Raw genomic sequence first — 22,909 nt, forward strand, 5'->3', positions numbered from 1 at the left:
CCCCCCCCGGCGCTGTGGGAGGGGGGCTGTTGACGTGGCGGCTGGGTGAGGGGTGATGGGAGCGTAACGGGGGCAGGAGCGGGGGCACTGGGTCGGGGGGTTTCTGTCTGAGGCCGCAGACCGAACCGTCTCCGGCCCCCTCTCTCACAGCTGCATGTGAATGATGGTTTGGCAGGCGTCCAGCTCTGGGGAAATGCGATCTTCTGTGTACAGTAAAAAAGCCTCGTGGCTTCATCCACCCCCCCACCCCCCCCCCTCTTTTTTTCCACCCTGGCGATCGCAATCGATTCCCATTATAGAAGCACTTGAGCGCGTGCAGAAAGGCTGAACGGTGTGAATTCGGTTATGAGGTCCCCCCCCCCGGCCCCCTCCAGGCCCTCTCTCTCACTCCCTCTCTCTCTCTCTGTCTCACTCCCTCCCTCCCTCTCTCTCTCTGACGTACCTGCTGCCAGCCTGGGCTGAGCGATTACTCTCCCTCCACCGAGAACACAACCAGGGCAGTAAATAAAAGTGTTGCTAAATTTATTGTCCTGGAAAAGAAGGGGCGGGGAAAAAACGCACCAACACAAAGACACCCTAACCTGACCTGGATTATCAGATGGATTTACACCTGAAGGTGGGGTGGGGATTTTTGTGACATATATTTGAATGGGAGTATGGTAATAAAACACCCTGTTTATACGTACATCATTGAAGCGATGGGAAAGTGCGATCTGTGTCGGTAAAGAAATTGTAAGTAAAAAAAATTCTATATATTTTTTTAATTTATTTTTATTTATTTTTTTCCCCCTCTTCCCCACCCTTATCAATGTCTGTTAAAACACCACTGGAAACTTCCCAAGTCATGGGGATATGGACTGACTGGGCAGAAATAGTTTTACTCTCAATGCCAGGAACTGTGAAATCGACCTTTTTAATGGGGCGGGGGGTTGTTTTCGTCTACATCTGCCAAGAAGGTGAAGGGCCGGGGGGTAGAGGGGTGTGCTGGCTCGGGAGAGAGAACATTTGCATGGTTGAATTTCTAAAGCGGTGGAGAGTATGTGAAATGATAATAATCGCAGGATTTTCCTGCCTCTTGAATGTTGCTCGATGCTGACATTGTGGTTTGAAAAGAGACTGCAGGCGAGGGCTTTGTACTTGTAGGAATTCCAGCGAGGCTGCTTGGGCCAGCGCATCCTGCTCGGAGAGGAGGGGTGAGCGTGAGAATGAGAGGGAGGGAAAACGGGCTAGAAGTGTGTTTTTGAGCGACGGAAAACCGGTTATATTTTAAATCCCTCCCAAGGTTCGAGCAGCTGTTCTTTTCTCGTCCTCCTTCGGTTTTCGGCGCTTTTCGGGTTGTTTTGTTTTTTTTTCTCCGCGGTAACGAGACACCCCGCTCGGTCCGAGGCGGAGTGGTACGCCCCGGCGATCTGACGAGACCAAAAACTTGCCGTGCTGCTGCGTATGCCAATCAAAGGCAGCGCTCGGGCAGGGATTACCTCGGGTGACCCCTGTGAGATTGGAGCGTGTGCGCGTGCCATGGGCGACTCCCCAGGCGGCTCCCCGGGCCCCAGCACACAGCTTCCCGCAGCGCGCGGCTCGCTGGCCCAGCCGGCCGTTCTCTGGAGCTCCGCGATGCTGCTGCAGCTGCTGCCGCCGTGTCTCCGCCTCCCGCACGGGGCCCGGGGCCGGCCGGGGGCACAGCGCGTTTAGACCCGCAGATGAGCGTGCAGGTATGTGGCCGGCCGGGAGGCTCTGCGTTATCTCCGTTACTGGTCTTGTGTTCGCTCGCCCTCTCTCGCTCTCTGTCCCCTGTACTCTCGCTCGCTCTCTCTCTCGCTCTCTCTCTCTCGCTCTCTCTCTCTCTCGCTCTCTCTCTCTCTCGCGCTCTCTCTCTCTCTCTCTCTCTCTCTCTCTTGCTCTCTTGCTCTCTCCTCTCTCACTTGCTCTCTGTGTTTCTGTGATATTCTGAAATCTCTCTCACTCTGTTTCTGTGATATCCTGAAATCTCTCTCTCTCGCTCTGTTTCTGTGATATCCTGAAATCTCTCTCTCGCTCTGTTTTTCTGTGATATCCTGAAATTGGGAACCGGAGCAGCTTGCAGTTTTCCCCAGTTAATTCTCACGCTGCACATCTCAAATTTCTGTGACTTGCGCACTTGGTTTATTTTTTTATTTTATTTTTTTTGGAGCACCACAGGGAAGACGTGCACAGGCTGTTAGGAACTTGCTCTAAAGTTCAGCCAAATTCTTTTGCTGACTCAGAGGGCTGAAATTCAGGGCACCAGCTCTTGTAATGTTAACCGTTTTAAGTCTCGGCTTCAGTCCAGCGTCTGCATTTCAGCAGTGCCTTACAGTTTGAGCGGACGGTTTTTAGTGGCTCTTATATCCACTCTACTTTTATTTCACACTTTGTATGAAAAGTGCTCTAACAGCTTTTCTTTTAGAACAATATACGGTACGTATACATTTTATTATTTCGAGAATGTAAATTCTCCAATGCTGTATTTAGCAGAATATTACAAGGATGTCGTTTTGAACGTTTTCCTTTAAGCCACTTTGAAATGCTGTCCCTGTGAGATCCAGAGGAGAGGCAGCCATAGTCTGTGGAGCATTGAAGACTCGGCCGTGCTGGGAGTGTGAGGTCCCATCAGGCGGGTGAGGAAAGCGTTTAGTGAAACGCGCATCTTCTCTCTGCCTCCCTCACCTCCGAGCGGCTCTCTTTCTCCACATTCCCAAACTTGCGTGCGGATTAAGAAGTGCGTTGGACTTTAACTCGTCACAACAGCTGCCTTTGAAACGTATTTTTGGGACTGCCGTTTGCGTCATAGCTTGCCCGTTCATTTTGTACGGTGCATTTGTAACTTCAAAAGATCCTTGAGCAAGACCAACCCCCTCCCACCCTTTGGAATTTTAAAATAGTTGGCAGTTATTCCACCTCCTCCATTAAATCACATTACCCTCATGGGCCCTGTGCTGGAGCCAATGAGGTGCATCATCGAGACAGTGGACCTATCAATGCCCTGGCTTTTAGGATGTCACAGCTGCTTGGTAGGGGCCTCGCTGGATTGGTCGAGGAGCAGTCTGAGCTTGAATGGTATTGGAGCCTTTGTGTGCTATTTTTCCACACTACTGTCTGGCGCCATGCCTGAATTCATCTGGCAGGATAAAGAAATATACACACTTAATGCAGCTGTTTGACTTCTTTAAATTGGCTGTAATCCTTACGTAAAGTACACTTGGCACGGCGGTCAGGAAATTCTTGCTCTAAATTCTGTTAAAGCCTTTCCTCGTTTTGAAAAGGCACATTCAATAAAATTCTACATAACATACATCACCATTTTTCAAGCATCTCAATTTCATAGGATCTGGAGCCGATTGTAGCCTTGCACATGAGTGGCACATTCTACCTCAAGGAGTCCCTTTGCAAGTGCGCACTGCCCTCGTAGCCTAATACACTACCAGCGCTCACCATCTCCCTTCGTTCTATTTGTCGACAATATATTTATTTTGTCACCTGCAACTTTATTGTTGTTGCATTTTATTTGCTGTTGAGCATTTTATTATTGTTGTTGTTTTCTTCTGTCAGGTTAAATGTGCAGCTTTCGTTGTTCTTTTGATCCACCTCTGCCGTCTGGGAGCTGCCTCTTTGCGCGAGTTTAATAATGTTAATTATGAAGCATGAATGTGCTGATCCAGGCTATACACAAATAGTCAAACTGGGGCTATTTGCGAATCGTAGGAGGCATCTTCGGTCTGTTCTGTAATTTACCTTAGAACTTCCTTTTTATGGTCGGATACAGTACAGATACACTTCCTGCTTATATTTTTCTGTTACAGCCTGAATGGCAAGTTTGTAGCGGTGTTTTATTTTTGTTTTTTGGGTATATGGCTACTACATGGTTACTTGTTTTTTTTATTTTATTTTTTTTACTTGAAGTAACCTGTGACCATCAGGTGGGAGATGAATGTTGAATATGAGTCTTGCAGGATATATGTTGCAGCATTCCTTGGGAAATAAAGAAAAGCAGACAGACAGTCCTACGTCGGCTGGGAACCAGAGTACCTGTACTAGAGCGGAAGCCCGGATGTGTACCATTGTGTTTCTGCTCTCCAAACTAAACAGCGATCCCGCTGGCCCTTTGAAGCCCCCTGTTTGGGTAGAAAGGCAGCGTCAACAAGGAGGCATTTATTTATTTTCACGTTTTGTTTTTTCGAAGGGGGCGCCTGCCTCCAGGCATCCGTCCCAGACGGGGCTTTGTTTGTGCGGAAACGCCGCTTCGTAATCAGAGAGCGGCGGTGGGGCGGGGTCCGGCGCTCCCCCGGCCTCCTGTCCTCCGCTCGCCCGGCCTCCTGTCCTCCGCTCTCCGTCTCCTGGCTCCGTTTCGCACACATTCCCCAGACCCCATCTGGTAACGGCGTGCGATGTTTGGCTCGGCGTAGCCGGGCGTGTTCCGACCCGATCCGCGGGCCGGTCCCGTCCGCAGAGCTCGGCGGCGATAAATTCTTTCTCTCCCGCGCCCCTTTCACAAAATTTATTTTCCCATCTCGGGCGTGTCTTCATTTTGAAAGCGTGAAAACAGACAAAGTGAAAGTTGTGGGAGCGGGGCAAATGTCCCAGCTGTGTCTGTTTCTGAGCTCCGTTTGAAAACCTGCCGGATTTTCACAGATGGCTGCCAGCGCCATCGCATCTCCCTGCTCTACAATAGGTACACCCCAGGGTAACGAGGAAGGAGACGGGACAGGAAAGCAGTCTCAGATTTATGAACGCGTGAGAAGAGACTTGGGGGATATCGAGTGATAATGCAGCTACCGCTTACAGGAACCTGCGTTTTTATTTATTTTTTTCCCCCTCTGCAGATTTTTTTTAATTCTTTTTTTGCAGTACATATTTCTCGCACTTCGTCTCTGGACTTATCACTGATCGTCCTCAGCGGAGTTTTTGAAATTCCTCTTGTCACTTGTCAAGCACTTGTCAAGCTAGTTGAGCTTTTCACAAATCTGTTGACATGTTTCAAATCGGCCGATGCATGAGGCTACTGCATGGGTTTTTCTGATCATACTACTTTTTAATCATTAGTCACACAAGCTTCTTTCTACACCAAACAGAATGACGTCTGCGGTCATTTTCTTCATGTACTATTTTCAGTATTGAGTGAAATGTGGGTTAACTTGGTTCTTGAAATGGCTCTTAACTCATTGGTTCATTGTACCCGTCAGTTAATATACAACACGTCCTAGAGCGTGATGTGATGGCAAAGGGAAGTTAACGACCGTTTAATCGCCTGACCTGAAAATTTGCCATGTAAATGTGTCTACTTGTCAAAGCAGCGCACAGCAGTATGTTACAGAACATGAAAACCTTTCGATTCTACACACTGTTTAGACAGAGACAGACCTGGGTTCAAATCGTTGTTTTTTTTTTTTTTTTTTTTTTTTTTTTAAATTTTTTTTTTGTTTTTTTTTTTTCTTGCCTGGTGCTTAGAGCCTGCAAGTAGGAGCAGATGGGCAGCGTTTACACTTTTGGGATCATTTAATTTGTTCCAATACACCAGGCAAGCTTAGTCAAATGCAGAAAAGTATTTGAATCCAAAACAAATGCTATTCAAACCCAGGTCTGAATAGAGACGATTCTCAACTGGTCTGAACAGAGACAAGCCTCAGTTTTGGCCGCTTTTCAAAGTTTGTGTAAAACTACGTGGAAGATTATCGAGCAGGGCTGGACAGTGAAATAGTCGGTGTACATCAAAGGGAGCGAGCACAGCGATTTGTGTCAGCCATTCTGCCGGAACACCAGGCAATTACAAACATTTCAAAGGGTTTGTATGCAGACTCCAACAAGATTTTGGAATAGTTCTTAATCACTTTGGCTTGCTCTTAAATGTTTGTGCAAGTCTGAATTTAAACGACTGAAACAGAACTTGTGCCCGGGAAAAGGAAACCGCTCCCTTGAAATTGAGGGCTTTAAAATATAATGGTTCTGTTTTTGATTGTTTTGTAATACTTCGGTTCGAGCTACAACAGAAAAATGATTGTTTTTTTATTGCTGAATTAGCCCAGTGGGAGTTGTGTGCTGGCTAGCTGTTGTCTCGCTACCTTTGTTTATGTCCTAGACACACCTTGGGCTGTAGCTGTTGACCTGTACACACAGCCAGGTTAAACACAGGCTGTTTATGTAAGGAGATAATGGTGAAAGGTTGGTACTGGGTTGCACCTAAACGAAACTGCTAAAACAAACCATGACCAGGATGTATGAAAGGGTAGTCAATGGAACCTGTACGAAGCATGACTTTGTATTAAAATTACATTTTCAGGATTCATTTGAATAGTGTGTTTGCCTTGCCAAAAGATTTTTTCTGTATTTTTAGTCCCAGAACGGCGAAATGTGGCTGGTGATTTTTGTGTTCGGACATTACTATTGTGCCTCTGTTAATATATTTTTATAGCTCATAGACTGCACTAGGTGCCTTGCATGTGGGAAGTAAGTCTTATTTTGTGAATATGTTTGTCTTTTTTTGCCATTTTTATTCACTCCCTCTTTGTGAGAGGGAAAGTGAGTCTTTCATCATTAAGAGGTATACTTACTACAACTGTTGAACACATCAACATTACATTATTATGACTCTTATATATAATTGCCAGACAACTACATTTTTTATTCACCTGTAATTTATATTTGGGTCCCACTTAGATAATGCTAAGGGGCTCTGGCTTCGGGGTTGCAGCACTGAAGTACATCTTTCCTTATTGTGCTCACGTCTGCTGGCCTCTTATCCAGAACCCTGCGCCATATTTGTCTGCGCTTTGCCCAGTTGACGTAACATTCCAGTAACATTGTGAGAACATTTTTTTCTCAACATTTGAACATAAACACATCAGCTGAATAACTGTAATATACTGGTCAGGAAAATGTTTTGACCATGCCAAAGAGTAGTGTGCTGTGCTTATCAATGAAAGCGCAGTGGCTAAGGTACTTGACTGGGACCCGCAAGGTTGGTGGTTCTATCCCCGGTGTCGCCACAATAAGATCCACACAGCCCTTGGGCCCTTGAGCAAGGCCCTTAGGCCCTTGTCCCCTGCTTAGTCTAATCAACTAAGTCACTTTGGATAAAAGCGTCAGTTGCACAAATGAGAGGCACGCATGCTAATTTAGCTATTAGCATGCATGCAAATTGTGTCTCAACTGCACAATTTACTTTTCCTGGTGTTTAAAAAGTGACTGTCAGGTTTCTTAATGCAAATACGTCCAGGCTATAAAACCGAAATGACGGTGCAAAACCGGTTTTATTGGCCTGGCAGGTCAAAATGGTGCAGTATGTTAAAATGGGTATTTGTGATACCACGAGTCTTCATTTGTAATAACAGGATACATTCACCCCATTCAGAGGAATTGGGCCCTTTTTGTTGTTGGTGTTGAAAATTGTAAACTTTCTGGCAGCCATCCTAAATGGAGAAATTAAAGAGAAGACTCGTACTCTGACAATGAGTGGCTCCATCACCTGAGTCGATCTGACCGGAACCATTTTTTGTTTTAGCAACAGCTAACGCGCCCATCCCAAGAAGAGAAATCCGAAGACAAGGCCGAGGAGGAGAAGGCGGAGAAAGCAGAGAAAAAAGAGGAAGAGGAGAAGAGGGAAGAGGAGGAGAAAGATGAAAAAGAGGAATCCAAGTGAGTGTGGCTCAGTCTGCCGGGGTGTTTAAAGGCCGGGTCTTTAGGCCCTTTACAGTGGCTGCTGAATACTCCTTCACCTTTTGCACACTTTGTGTTGTAGATTTCATTTCAAATGGATTAAATTGCCATAAATCTACACTTTAAAACCCGTAAGATGTTTTTAGACATTTTTCCTAATTTGTTATAACTCAAAAGCTGAAATCTCTCAATTACATCAGTATTCAGGCCTAGTGGATTGTTATCTTTCAGACCCCGTGAGATTTGCAATATTTTAAACTTGACCGATGGATGGAAAGTTGCACGCTTTTTCTACAGTACCAACATTTGAAATTGACAAATGCTTTGTCATGGTTTCATGCAATATACATTAATAAATCAAATGTTACACATTAGCAAATCATGTGCAACACTCATTTTCAAGTTACAGCTGATTAACTTAGGTGTGAACAAAATGCCATGTCAACACAACCTCCGCAGTGTTCATTACAAGTCTATTTGCTTATTTCTATCTGGTCTTCACCTTGAAGGATTCAACATTGATAGATGCACAACTGTCAATATGTTGGCTCTTTTAAATTTCTGAACTGATTCAGAAAATGGTTCCATCAGCAATGGCTTTTGTAAACAGCTGCTTGTAGTTGGCAAAGAAAGTAGTTTTATTTTCATCGCAGCGCTTTCAAGCAGAAACCCTGTTGCATTGCTGAAAGCTGCTGTTTCAAGCCCCAGTGTAGCCCCAATAACACCAGTTCAGCTGTTGGGCCCTTGAGTAAGGCCCTTAACCCTACATTGCTCCAGGAGGGACTGGCCCCTGCTTAGTCTGATCAAGTGTAAGTCGCTTTGGCTAAAAGTGTCAGCTGAGTAAGTGTCGAAATGTCTCCGTTGCGAAGGGATCTCGGTAAAGACAAAGAAAAGTGCGACGGCGGTGTGGAGGAAGACGACGGTAAGGAGCAGTGCACGCCGCGCGGGAGGAAGACCGCCAACAGCCAGGGCCGGCGGAAGGGCCGGATCACCACGCGCTCCATGGCCAACGAGGCGGCGACCGTGGCGGCAGAGGAGCCCGCTCCGCCCCCTCCTGAGCCAGGTGAGCCAATCGCCATCCGCCCTTCCCGGTCTGACCCAATCGGTGGGTTGGTACCAGGCCTGGGTGAAACGCGTGATCGTTTTGGTTTCCGTTCCCGTTCGTAGTTCTCTGTGCTCGATTGATCTTGCCTGGTGCAGTTGAGCCAACGATGAGGACAGGAAGGCAGGGGTTTGCAGTTTTTGAGTATTTCTTAGATTGGCATATTTTTTGACCCAGGTCTGTGCATATCATTTTGGGTTTGCAGCAAGCAGCCAAAACAAGGCTTCTTTTTGGGAGCTCATTTCCTGGTCATGCTGAGAGACGGTGCTCACAAGTACAATGGTACACTTGTGGTCAAAATGCAAAGTCAATCATTTCTTCCCGCAAGAAAATGTCGTTGCAATCAGAGTTTTTTTCTAATGCCTCCCCATGTTCTTATTTTCTTTAACTTATTGTGTTGTTTGGACAATACAGCAACACTGAGGACCAATCACGATTAGATTAGGTCACACTCTTTCGCGGCTAGTGGAGGAGCTGCATCAGCTTCCCTGCTGAACAGTCTCTTGCTCCACATTGTACAGGACGGCGGCGCCGGTAAACTTGACTTCCGCGGTTTCAAAAACGCTTTTCACGAGCCCATCACAGTGGCCGATGTAACTGCCACTTGGTCCATAATTCTCTACGGTCTATGGTTCCAATGCACCAGACAAGCTCAGTAAAGAAAAAAGAAGAGTATATGAATCCAAAACAATGACATATTTTCCCTCATTTTGGGTTGGCACCCAAGCCTCTGTGTGGCCCGCACTCGGGACGGGGGTCTCGCCGTTTCCGGCCCTCGAGCGGCCAACACCGCCTCAGCTTCCCCCCGCCACGCACGTGACGTGACCCCCTTTCCCCTGTGGGCATCGCCGCGCGATGACGTCCGCGAATCGGGTTCGGATTTCGCGAAAGACCTCGAAAAAACCCGTCTCTATGGTCACGTCCCGCTCAGTCGACATGTTTTTCCTGCCGAGGAGACAGTTAATCTCCTGCGGGTCTGCCACATCCTTCCTAGTTAAATACGGGACAGCTGTCGAGGGCCCTTTGGGTTGCCAGGCTTCGGTTTTTATCGCCGTCGCCCGTCATACGTTTGACTGGACTTCCGTAACCCGCTCGCTATGCCTCTGTCGCTGTTGCAGTGTTGCCGGAGCCCACTCAGCCTCCTAAGCTGGAGCTGGCCCAGAAATCCCCTCGAGATCCCTCCAAGACCGCGCCACTGGCCATGGACGTCCCGGCCAACAGAGGTAGGACACGGTTATCTGTTCATGCCGTACCCGTGCTCCTCTTCGTGGCAAGACTGTGGAAGGAGTGATGCAAGCGCTCTGTTGATGAGAGCGCGTTGGCTTCGTTCCGGAAGGTTCTGTACCGCCGGTCGCCCGGGCCTCTGCCTGCCTGGAGATGCGGCGGAGATGACGTCGAGTCTCCGCCCTCTGCAGGCTTTCGTTGCAGAATCTGGAGTGGCACCGCTAGCCCTGTTACGGGCTCAAGCGCAGAGCATACGTTGTGCTGTGGCAACCAGGTCTCTCTCCCCCCCCCCCCCCCCCCAGGCAGTCCTGTAGTCATGGTTCCCCCTGGACGTGCTGCAGATAGCCTTGTTTACTTATTTGCCCGTTGGTGGAGGAAACTCCAAGGGATTACAAAGGTTGTTGGTGCGTTTCTTTCCTTGTTTCAGTGGCGACTGTACAAGTTTAGCTGTTTCAGGAAGGTAACCGGGTTGATATTTGTACCATAACTATAGTAATAGAATGTATTTCGTCATTGAAGTCTTCAAGATGCTTAGTTTGCATGTCTGATCTTGGTGATTGTCCTCTTGGGTCAGTGTGGGCCTGGTTGTGGTTGTAAACTAGTGTAGCGCCCTCTGCTGGTGCAGAAATTGGCCTCACAGGGCAGAGCACTTTGGGTTCCCTCAGTTGTCTGGGAAACATTGCTGTAGTTTTCCAGCTCTGCTCCCACAATGTTTGGGTTTTGGCTATTCTGTTTACCTGCAGGAAATTCCGTGCACTGTAAACGTTCTATGGGCTGTTAGTTGTCTTGTTTGTGATTTTTTTTTTTTTTAAGATAAAAAAAAAAAAGTATATTCTTGTGTTATGTTTGTCGTTGTATAATAAGTAATAATAGTTGTGTTGAAATGTTGTGTATGTTCGATATGTGATTTTTAAACTGGATTGATTTTGCGGTTACTCATTTTGAGGTTTCTGGTCTTGGTATGTAAAGTCTTTAAAAAGGCAAGATGCAATTAAAGCACTATATCCCTAGACCTCAGAATTTGCCCAGTAAAAGGCTTTCAGCATATTTTTTTCTTTTCAGATTTTCTTAAAATACTGGCAATTTATATACATTAATTTGTATATCAAATATAAATAAAAATAAGCTGTATAAGACCATAATCCATATTGGGCTGTGTGGCTGAGGGAGCTACTGAACTGGAGTCTGAGGAAAGTGCTGTGAAATTGTCAAGATTTGGTTGGCTGGTTTGGTTCCTTGATCCAAAGTCATTTATGAATTGCTAAATATGTTTATGAAAAATAACCCACTGCTGTACTTGACCCATTTTCCTATGGGTATACTGTTAATTAATGTGAAGTAAAATGGTTTCACTTTAATTTATTTATCCAGCAAAGAAAGATGACTAACGGGATTGTTTTGAATATTCTGCTTTCTGGATGACTAGTGATATTAGGGCACATCTGCTGTTGTGTGTGATTTCTCGTCGTGAGTGCGCTTACTGAACGCAAATGTTTTCCCGAGAGAGCTAGCAGCGATCAAGCTAATGTTAACAAATCGAATATAGGCCTTCTAGGCACACACTTGCTGGTAAATAGTGAATGAAATGGCTTTCTAAAATTACATTCCAACTATCAATTTGTTCACTTTGTGGACTCTCGGCCTTGACTGGGGTCAGATCACGCCGATTAAACTGTTGGCATTCGAACTTGTATTCCATTTAAAAGCTGGTAGATAAATATAATTACATTCGTAGTCAATGTAATATACATTTTTAATTTGTAAAAATAAAAAAAATAAATGTAAAGGCCGAATCCCTTTTCTAGCTGAAACTGTAAAATGGCTGTCTTACTGTTGAGGTCATTGTAGTTTTGATCAAATATACCTCTAGATAGGAAACGTATACATGCCATAATTTAGTAGGTTTGGCGAAGTGTAAAGGAGTGGCATGAGCAGTAAGCAGCGTGTATTTGGACAGACCCCAGCTCCCCGCGGCGCGCGCTGTTGCCGACGGCGCTCTGGCGGCCCAGCTGGAACTTTGCTTTGCGGGGGCGGCGGGGTGGAAATCGTCTAAATGTCAGGGTTCACCTGGGACTATATTTGTCCTGCGTGCGCTCGGTATCAGGGTTGTCCTAGGGACCGCGAGCGTTTTGGGCAAGGTTCAGGGTCCCCTCCCCCCTCCCTGCGGGCTCTGGCTTTTCCGTGAACTGCCGTGGTGGCGCGGGCCCGGGTCGCGGTGCGAGCGGCGGGATGCTGGCGGTGGAGCCGGGGGAGGGGAAGAGGCAGGGCTGTCCAGGGCTCTCTCCCCCCAGGGAGGAGGTGAGAGGCAGGGCTGTCCAGGGCTCTCTCCCCCCAGGGAGGAGGTGAGAGGCAGGGCTGTCCAGGGCTCTCTCCCCCCAGGGAGGAGGTGAGAGGCAGGGCTGTCCAGGGCTCTCTCCCCCCAGGGAGGAGGTGAGAGGCAGGGCTGTCCAGGGCTCTCTCCCCCCAGGGAGGAGGTGAGAGGCAGGGCTGTCCAGGGCTCTCTCCCCCCAGGGAGGAGGTGAGAGGCAGGGCTGTCCAGGGCTCTCTCCCCCCAGGGAGGAGGTGAGAGGCAGGGCTGTCCAGGACTCTCTCCCCCCAGGGAGGAGGTGAGAGGCAGGGCTGTCCAGGGCTCTCTCCCCCCAGGGAGGAGGTGAGAGGCAGGGCTGTCCAGGGCTCTCTCCCCCCAGGGAGGAGGTGAGAGGCAGGGCTGTCCAGGGCTCTCTCCCCCCAGGGAGGAGGTGAGAGGCAGGGCTGTCCAGGGCTCTCTCCCCCCAGGGAGGAGCTGAGAGGCAGGGCTGTCCAGGGCTCTCTCCCCCCAGGGAGGAGGTGAGAGGCAGGGCTGTCCAGGGCTCTCTCCCCCCAGGGAGGAGGTGAGAGGCAGGGCTGTCCAGGGCTCTCTCCCCCCAGGGAGGAGGTGAGAGGCAGGGCTGTTTAGGGCTCTCTCCCCTCAGGGAGGAGGTGAGAGGCAGGGCTGTCCAGGGCTCTCTCCCCTCAGGGAGGAGGTGAGAGGCAGGGCTGTCTGGAGGAGAGGCAGGGCTGTCCTGGGCTCTCTTCCCCCCGGGGTAGGAGGAGAGGCAGCGGTGTCCGGAGCTCTCTTCCCCCCGGGGTAGGAGGAGAGAGGCAGGGCTGTCTGGAGGAGAGGCAGGGTTGTCCGGGGCTCTCTGTTCCCCCCGGGGTAGGAGGAGAGAGGCAGGGCTGTCCGGAGCTCTCTTCCCCCCGGGGAGGAGACGGCAGGGCTCGGTCAGCTGACGAGGCCCCCTGCCTTCCAGAGGGCCCGTCCCAGCAGCCCTGAATGTAAACAGATTATTAGTTTAGGAGAGCTGGGAGGAGGAGGAGGCAGTGCTCCCTCGCTCTCTCTCGCCCCACGCTCTCTCAGGGCTGATAGGAGTGTTCCTGTGGTTCCAGGAGCGCTAGAGGCTGGGGAGACTTCTCGCTGGACCGAGGAAGAAATGGAGGTGGCAAAAAAAGGTTTGTTTTCCCTCTCGCTTGATTTCCTCTCGCTCGCCTCTCCCCCCTCCTTTCCCCTTATTTTCTCCCTCTCCCTCTCTCTCCCTCCCTCCCTCTCAGACAGTCTCTCTCTTTCTCTCTCTCTCTCTCCCTCCCTCTCTGTCTGTCTCTCTCTCTCTCGCGCACACACAGACACTCGCGTCCTCGCACTCTCGCATACTGACAGCTAAACACGTGCCCTTGGCTTCGCCAGAAGGTTTTTTTTTGCGCACGATCGTATTTGGGGAAAAGTTTCTCCCCCCTCCCCCCCCCCCCGGACTAACCGCAATGGGAATGCTCACGCGCGTTGCCGGAGCGATCGTTTCAAACCCAGCCAGGAGCAAAGGGAGCGCGACTGCTTGGGATGCCTTTTAAAGATGTCGGCCCGTCATTCGGAAGAAGCACTTGGTCAAAATCTGTGCGTCTCGGAAAGCTGGGAAACTGCAAGGTATTCTGATAATAATAATAATAATTTGATTTGGTCTGCTGAATATTGAGTTTGAAAGCTGCTGTGTTATGGAGGGCCCAGTCTGAGGCTGTTTGCTGGTCTCCTTGGCCGGTGGTGGCGTCAGTGTGGGTTCATGCACAGGTGAGCTCTTCGGTCCCTTTTGATGAGTTGGCAGAGACTGTTTATTTGACGGTAGCGTGAGGACCTGGTGTTTTGACTGAGGCATGAAATGAAAGTTTAATCTTTAATCTTCATTAGGCAGCGTTATTATGTTTAGATTGCCGTTTCCCCTCATTAAGGAAAGCACCGGTTCGGTTTATGAGCTCTGCTTCGCGCTGGGGTCATTTCACGGCACTGATGTACGTAGCGTGACTTGGCCGCTCTCTTGCGGGGCTCCGATTTGAACCCAGAGACGCAAAGTGGAGGGAAAGTGCAGCAAGGTTTTTAATTGGCTTTTGTGGAATGTCACTTGGAAGCGGGTCAGCTGAAGTTCTATGTTCTGCATACCAGCTCAACGAGCGCCCTACCTGGATTAATCTGCACTACCCTCACTGGGTCTCTGACTGTGGAGTGTAGTGGGGTTTGCTGCTGCCCTCCTGAGTTGGGACTGGAATAGGCTGTCAGAACAGTGCACCCTTACCCCAGAATGCTGGCCGAATACTGCTTTTACCTTCGCTGCATATTTATGTAGCTGATAAAAGCTACAGTTTGACATGTCGGCATAACCCTCCTTAGGCCGGTAAACCATTTATTTCAACTGGCTACTAGTCTTAAATTCCAGCAAAAAGTGGATGTGCGGTTTTAGAGGCTCATTCTTTGGTCCGTTGGAAGTTGGTGAGTAAACTGAGTACGAGGCTGTTCGATAGGGCGGAGATGAACCGCAGCCGTGCGGTGACTGATACTCTCCGTTGTAAACCTTGCAGCAGATTTCACGTGTCCCACGAGGCTCAGGTGCAAAATGGGCACAGGCACGGTGGTGTGCTGTTGTTGTTTTACTGTTACGGCGAGCGCCGCGTTGTACTACATGTCCGTAATCATTATTTCCTGCCGCGGGGCAGAATGAGGCACTAATGTGGCTGCTTTAAAGTGACCCTCTCTTCCAGAGTGAAGAGGCTCTGGCAAAGCGAGCCGCGTCTGCGTTAGGAGAGACGTAGTTCTGTTTTAGCAGCAGAAGGGGGTCAGAGTGGGGTTAGTGTTCTCTCTTTCTCCACCCCCCGACGCTCCTGAATCGAGCCGATTAGAGGCCGGGTTGGAGCGCTGCTGTTTACGGTCCGGCCGGAGTGTCGGAGCGGAGCACGGAGTGTCCGGATTAGCGGCGGGAGGATCCCTCCCGGAGGAGGGGCTCTGTATACATTTTGTCTCGGAGAGGGCCTGACAGCCGCGTGTAAACTGCAGGGGCGGCTGTGATAGTACTGTAAACACCCAGGACGAGCACGCGGGACGCCCACGGGAACCCGCGCCTGCTCCTCGCAGAACGGGTAAATATTTACCGCTTCTTAAGATGATGAGTCAAAAGAAATTAGATTTATTATAAGGACGTAAGCGCTTAATTAGCCTGGGTTCGTTTTCTTAAAGGTCCCCGTTATACTATTTTCTGGGGATTTTATATTGTTTCGTATGCTCAAGCAAACATGTCAATTAGGTTTTTTTAGGGGGAAAAGTATTGCAATGCATTTTTTAAAAGTCGTTTCTTACCCTTCGTGCTGAACAGGCTGGTTTCGGTGGGTGTTGAACTATTTTTTTTGGTTTTGTGTTCTGCGTTGACCAGGAATGACATGAGGGCCCCTGTAGTCTCCTGTCTGCACTCCTGCTTCGGAAAAGCAGATACAGCCGCTAAAGTTAGATGCTGAATGATGAAGTATTATTTTTTGTTACTGTAATAATGTTAACATCAGCCATATTGTTGACATATTGCTTAATATAACCGGCTCACAAAGTCATTGGTCAAGCCAAATGAAGTCTTCGTTTGTATTGGCTCCTTGTATTGCTTACATTGGTTTCATCTAGCTGTACCAGATTACATTTGTTGGAGCCGTTTGTTAGGATGTCAGTTATCTGCTTTACAAAGCCCATGAAGTTTTGACGTGGCTTTTGGTCTTGCCAATGACCCTCTCGAAAGACTGTCAAAATACTTATGTAATATCCTGAGAGCACTACTGCTGCTAATTAACTACACATTAATTATTTTAATTAAATCAGATTTTCCCCTGTTAAAGGCGATGGACTTAGCAGAATTCTATGTCACCTGACCTCATGCAGTTTCTTCCAAGAGAACGAGACGGTGATGCATTTGGTTTCAGCTGTGACACGTCTATAGCAGCGTGCAAATAGGATTTGTTTGTGTTTGGGTCCCTCGGTATGGTGCCAGTGTGTTCGGCCAAGAGTGAGCGTTAGGACCCGCTAGTTAAAAACACCCTGGTATCACTGGTGGCTTAATCGGCTAAATTCCAGTCCACCGCTTATGCTAAGCTTTCTCTTAATAATATTTAGAAACGATCAAAGCTGATTGTGAGATTAGCGTTGGGTTGATACTGTCTCAACCCGTTTCAGCAACATGTGGTTGGACTGATGCAGGCTGCTATTTTGTGTTAGTTGATGAATTTAGGTTGAAGGTTTTCCCCTGAAGAATTTTCTCTTTCTTTTATTAATTTTAGTGTCCAGATCTTGGATATAGTTTTGATTGTTCTCTTACCCATTTACCCACTTCTGGAAGAATAGACCAGAATCCTTTCCTTAGTGTTGAAAATAATATTAAGAGCTTACCGGCAAACCACTTAGTGTTCACATGGAATTTTTTCCTTTTATACACCCTTCTCTCAAGCTTTAGATAACGGCTCATCGTTAGGGGTTACTATGGCAAGGCCAGGGATTAAGGCAGGGGTCTCGGTTAGGTGTTAGGCCGCTCTCTTAGAAGCCGCGATGCGGGTTGCTGTCCGCCCGGCGAGTCGAACCGAGCATGCCCTCACGGAGTTTACCCACCGCTGTGGTTTCAGGCCTGGTAGAGCACGGGCGCAACTGGTCGGCCATCGCCAAGATGGTGGGAACCAAGAGCGAGGCGCAGTGCAAGAACTTCTACTTCAACTACAAGAGACGGCACAACCTGGACAACCTGCTTCAGCAGCACAAACAGGTACGGGGGCTTTCGGAAGCTCCAAGGAGCCCGAGGCGGGTGCATCTCCTTGTAGCCGTCGCCGTCCTCTGGTTACCGTAGCTTCAGTTCAATTTCTGAATCTTGCGTGTTTCCTTATTCTGCTCTGACTGAATTATGAGAACAATTCTAATTGAATTGCGCCTATCGCAGGACAGTGGGATTAAAGTTTTGTGGGAACGAAGTCTTTCTGATCAGCTGCAAAGGAGTACACTGTAGGGAAGTCTGGAGTCGGAGTTGAAATTCGGGAAATTCGTGCCGTGAGGCAGCTCAGAGTGGTTGGCGGGATCGCAAGGAAGTCACGGGTCACATGATGCGTCTCTGGCCCCCGTGCAGGACTCCCGGAGGTCCCGGGCTGACCGAGACGTGTCTCAGAGCGAGAGCGTGACTTCCGCCACCTCGGCCGTTGACGATGACGATAACGAGGGCTCCAACGAGGAAGAGAACCCAGAGGATAGTGAAGGTCAGGACTCTTAAAGAAACCTGTGTATGAAGCACTCTCAGACAAATATGTACACACAGACGGACAAACAAACTCCAATGTGTATATCTACTTGGGTCAAATGTGTCATTGGTTTGGTTTCAAATACTTTTCTGTGCTCGTTTGCCTGGTGCAAATGAGCCAACAACCAACAGGACCTGCAGGCTGGGATTGCTCTTTTGGGGAGTATTTTATAAGTTCCAATACATCAGGCAAGCTCAGTAAAGCGTAGAAAATTATTTTAACCCAAAATGATTACATATTTGACCCAGGTCTGATGTAAACTCAATTGGACATACCCAGACCACACGCACAAACGGAAACGCTGAAATATGAACATGCCTATCCACACCAGAACAATCCACACCAGAACAAAAGCGTGCACGTAATTAGCATTGTGTGCTCTCCAAGGCATCTTTTTCTTCTTTTTTTTTCTTTTTTTCATCAACAACTGAAAGTACCATCTGTTTCCGCACATCAGTTTTAAATCTTTTATTTTGGAAAGGTGGGGTGGGGGTGGTCTTTGCATAGAAGCTGTTGTTGCCTGGCGTTACTACACGGTGAAGGGGTTGAAATGCGTTCCGCTTGCTGCGCCAGAGGGCTGCAGTGTCTCACCCTGGGGGTGGCCCTTGTGGGTTTTGAACTGCGCTTAAAAGAGCAAATCTCCAGAGATTTGACTCCATGCTGTAGCCAAAACTTGCTGTAGCAGCTCGGTGGGCTGGGTTGTCTTAGCGTGAGGGGGGTGGAAAAGGATCAAATAATAAATAAAATAAAAGATCTGAACATGAATCATTTTTTGACTGCTTCGGATGTTCTTGCAACATCTTCCAGCTTTGCGAAATTAAGCTACCATGACCATATAAACCATCGGCCACTTCCACGTGCATTCCAAATCCTCCGCCTTTCATCTCGCCGGGTTCAGAAGCATCCCAGCTTCACACCCGACATGGCCCTCGCTGCCGAACCTCGCTTACGATATGCAAATCATGCGGTCCGCGCGCACAATAAGCGCTAAGAGCGCTCGCATTAGACCTCCCATTTCATTTTCCTCTTCCTCCTCTTCCCCCCTGTTCCTATTCTTCCTTTCCTCCTCCTCCTCCTCTTCCTCCAAGCATCCCGCATAACCCAACATCCTTGATGGTGTGTCCTTGAATAGCTGCAATGCCTCCTGTGCTCAGAGCTTGTCCGCCTACCTGCTTGTGTCGAGTCTTTAGCCTTAGGCTGAGTTTAATGGTGTGCGGAGCAGCTCGGGCTCTCCCTGACTCTGGTCTTATGGGATATGTAGTTTTAATGCCATACCAGCTGGCCAGGTTGTGTAGTTCTGAATGTCAGCCCACCTGCAGTCCTGACACAGTGTTAGCAAGCCTGGCTCTGTGAGTGAGGAGGTCACAGGGTTGTTTTTTTTTGTCTGTTTATTTATTCTATGATCTTCAAAGTAACCCCAGGTTTCCCTGGAGACCATAAATCAAGCTGTTGGGTTGGGGTCACATGCCTGTCAGCCTCTTTCTGGGCCTGCATTACTCGTGTCCCTGTTTAAATTATGACCTTCCATCCTGGCAGGTGACGGAGCATGCCTAAAAATATCGCTCAAAATTTTTGTTAGTCTATATCAGCCCTATTAGCTTCCCCTCATTTTACATCATGTCATTTTTTTTTTTTTTGTTACATTGGCACTCAAATTGGTTTTCTTTTTTAAAACTTGCTTGGTCTATCTGAGATGGTTGTAATGCAACCTGTCAGTTTTCCAGATACATTAACCCCGTCTGCACACATTTCTGAGAAACTCTTAGGATTGCAACACGATTGCATTTCGCAGCTGCTTCGAAAGCCTGCTTCGGGTGTTGGGTGACCAGGCTCTACATGGTGACTGCAGCAGCAGCAGCAGCAGCAGTCGTAGCTGAGCTTTCTGCTGCTGCATAACTAAGGGAAAGGTCACTATTTGTGTATGCGTTACATTACATCTCATTACATTTTACTTAGCAGACGCTTTTATCCAAAACAACGTACAAAATAAAGAGCATCTCTAGGTCATAGAACAAACAACAGAACAGGTTGGCTAAGCTACTCGCATGAAGTCTGTGCTCCTTTGCCCGCTTAGCCGAGCCCTTGTGCCCTCTCTCACCCCCCCAGGGGCGGAGAACAGCTCGGACACGGAGAGCGCCCCCTCCCCCTCCCAGGCCGACCCCAAGACCGGCGAGCAGCGGGCGGACGGCACCCCCCGGCCCGAGGCCTCGCCTGAGCGGGACGGCGGGCGCAAGGCCCAGGCCTTCTGCGGCGGCGCTAAGGGGCAGGAGGCGCTTTTGGGCGAGCTCCGGGTGAAGCTGGAGAAGAGTCCGGAAGGCGGCGAGGCGGATCCCCAGGAGGAGCGCTCGCGCATCCTGGCCTACGAGGCCCAGGTGCAGACCAAGAGCGAGCCCGCCGACCCGGACGCCAAGGCCCCGGGGGAGGTCCGCGTGAAGGTGGAGCCCGACGCCAAGGAGAAGGGCGAGCGGGCGGAGATGGCCGCCGGCCTGTCCCAGCGGGGGCTGCACAGGGACGCGCACTCCGACAACGACTCCAGCGCCACCTGCAGCGCCGACGAGGACGTGGACCAGGAGCCCGACAGGCAGAGGTAGGTCCCCCCGCCCGGCCTCAACACGCCACTCCTGGCCTCTAATGTAGCAGCCCTCTGCACCGTGACCTGGGGATTATACCGCTCTATCTGCATTCTAGAGTTAGAGGGGAGAGCTTCAAAGCTTTCACAGCCAAACTGAAATGCAGGGCAGTTCTTTGTAGATCAAAATGCCCCCGTACTGTAGATCAAAAGACAGAAATTGCCCACATAAAACAACATATTTGTGACACTTGTTATCAAAAGAAATGTCAGTTAGGACCTTATAATTCAAAGGTCTCAATGTGTGAGATACTTGTTCCGTCTCTGGTCAAAGTAAAAAAGAAACTTTGGTAAAAGTTGCCGCAGGTGTGTGTTGCCAGAGCTGAGGAAAAGGAGATGCCAGGAGCATGAATCAGACAAAACGGTCTCGCACAAATATATATTTAGACAGAGGTGGGTCCACACCTCACTGACTTTCTCACTGTGCCCTCCTGGGCTTTGTGACTACAACACACTGGAGCACGTTGTACTGCTATTGTGTAAAATACTTGTTCCTTTGTTCCGTACACATTAATTTTTACATTTGTATTAAGTTTTCCTACTTTTAATGTAGCTTATAGGCTCAAGAGAGACAGGAACTTTCTTTCTCCGATAGGCTACTTTTACAAAACTTCTTTACAACTTTGGTTTGTTGTAGTGAGTTTGTCGAGTGAACTGTCCCTTTTAGGAATATGTTTGCAATTCTCCGTTCTTTGGCGAGAAAGTGACCATTTCGGCTAAAAGCTGAACAGTGCCCTGAAAAACATTTTGGAAACAATGCATTTTTAGTTAATTACACTGTTGATCTGAAAGCATTTCACTGTGAAAAAAGCAGCCTCTCAGTGCTAAAATGGCTAAATGCATTTTTGGTGCTGAAGTGGGGGAGGGCTGGCTCTGACCCCTTTCCACAAGTTATTGTTTTTAGGCTAAAAGAGCTGTGCAGACAATTGTCTGTCCTTGAAATTGCCTGTTCACTTTCCAAGAACCATCTTGGTGCTCCACAAAAACGCATTCATCTGGTAGGGGTGGCGGGGGTTCCCCTCGGCCAAATGCACTTGAGGAGGTCAAGATTCTTTTCTCCTTTTATTCATCATAAATGATAGGCCTAAATCTTGAGGTTGAATAAACCTGAGCTTTGAAATAATTCCACAGTTTTCTTTTCTTTTGCCTAATTGTGTCATTTTAAGTTGTGAATTGAAAGGGTGACAAGGTTGAAGTTATTATTTTTGAGTTTCAGAGCGCTTTTCTGTGAATTAAATGTACATAGCTGCAGTTTCGGCACTGCAGTAGCGGCGGAGAAAATAGATTTATATTTCCGAAAAGAATGTCTGGGCTGAAAGGTTTTGGTTGATGGTCTGTGAGAATTGACCTGGAAGCAGGCCTGCTTGCAGTTGGTTTTCCGTTATTTGTCAGCCGAACGAGGTCTTACTAGCTGTTTGTGAGTGTGACTGTTGCTTTTACACAGTTTCTTTCAGGCCTAAAGGGCTATAACCAGGGCTAGACCAATGCCTCAAGACAAGAACTTTGGCTGTGCTGTCCTGATTTAGGGTGGGGTTCTCAGTGGCTACTTCCCTCATCTAAAGAACGGCAGCCATTTTCCTCTGCAGCTTCTGGGCAGAGAGTGAGATGCAGATTTTTACTTCTGCAGGGACTCCTTTTGCCTTGGGAGCACTCCCAAATCGGCCACCTAGAATTTACTTTACCACTCCAATTATGTTTGGGGTCAATTTGACCCCATTTAGTGTTTGACATCTCTTAAAAGTCAGTTAACCTTGTTTTATATTGATAACGTATCAGTCTTCTAATTTGGTGCGGTTAAACGGTAGACATGCAGTAAACATACTGCTGTGCTAAGTCCTGTGCCAACTTTGCATACAAATGTGTTGTGTGGGGTTCCTTTGACCCTTTAACTGTATACAATGTAAGTACACATCTTTCATAATGCTGGTGGCACTTTCCCACCAAGGAACTTTCACTTACTGTACATTAGGCTCTAAAATCAGATGTTTATCACAGATTTTTCATATTTATGGATAAAAGGCTAGGCTCTTCAAAATATTTATATTACAATAATTGTGTGTTTATTTAAACTGTCGGGCTTAATTAGACCCCAAACATAAAAGTGGTCTTAACATAATAGGAGGGTGAGCTGTGATGGATGAGAATTGATTTGAGAAACATCAGTTAGACGCAGTTACTGCGCTAGCATTACATATCTTCTGTCCATACATCTCTCTTCCCCTTGAGCTGAACAATAGTGTGTTATTGGATTGGGTGAGACTTTTATAGCCAGAGACCTGACAGGCCTGACGGTGGAAATCCAAGGACTTTTTGTTTGGTCAGAGGACTTAAGTGCAGGGCTATTAGTCTTGGCATGATCAAGCCTTGGCCCGACCCAGTCTTCCTCATCGATGGGAAGATGGCTGCCGTCACAACTTGGCTCCGCACCCTTGGCCCGATCGCAAGCAGAACAGCTGAGCCAACTGCGTGATGACGTTCGGTCTATCGGCTCTAAAGATTTCGGGGAGGATGAATCCTTAAAAGGAGGTTTTTTTGCCTTCTCTGGCTCGAGCTGGAAATACGCTTGTTCTCAGCAGGAGTGTGAGCCCTGCGCCTGGGTGTTTGAGACCCAGTCGCAGGGCTCAAACGGATGGAAAACGACGGCGATAGCCGCCATCTCCTCCTGTCCTCGGCGTGGCCGGTTACAGGCGGGAGATCAA

At 48.3% G+C, this 22,909-nt stretch overlaps 1 protein-coding gene across 10 annotated transcripts in view; it reads left to right on the top strand.

Moving 5' to 3' along the window:
- ncor1 (nuclear receptor corepressor 1) overlaps positions 1-22,909 on the top strand; it is an 87,819-nt gene that overhangs the window by 34,789 nt on the left and 30,121 nt on the right. For 6 of the 10 annotated variants that reach the window (XM_061248282.1, XM_061248283.1, XM_061248281.1 and 3 more), the window contains 7 exons: positions 7,514-7,647; positions 8,538-8,731; positions 9,889-9,993; positions 13,400-13,462; positions 16,922-17,058; positions 17,413-17,539; positions 19,688-20,168. In XM_061248282.1, the coding sequence (XP_061104266.1) occupies positions 7,514-7,647; positions 8,538-8,731; positions 9,889-9,993; positions 13,400-13,462; positions 16,922-17,058; positions 17,413-17,539; positions 19,688-20,168 (1,241 nt within the window). Of the gene's footprint in view, positions 1-1,258; positions 1,713-7,513; positions 7,648-8,537; positions 8,732-9,888; positions 9,994-13,399; positions 13,463-16,921; positions 17,059-17,412; positions 17,540-19,687; positions 20,169-22,909 lie in introns of those variants that run through there. The other 4 variants (XM_061248290.1, XM_061248285.1, XM_061248287.1 and 1 more) reach the window with 4 other exon arrangements.

This window comes from Conger conger, chromosome 7 (assembly GCF_963514075.1).
Source record: "Conger conger chromosome 7, fConCon1.1, whole genome shotgun sequence".
NCBI lineage: Eukaryota > Metazoa > Chordata > Actinopteri > Anguilliformes > Congridae > Conger > Conger conger.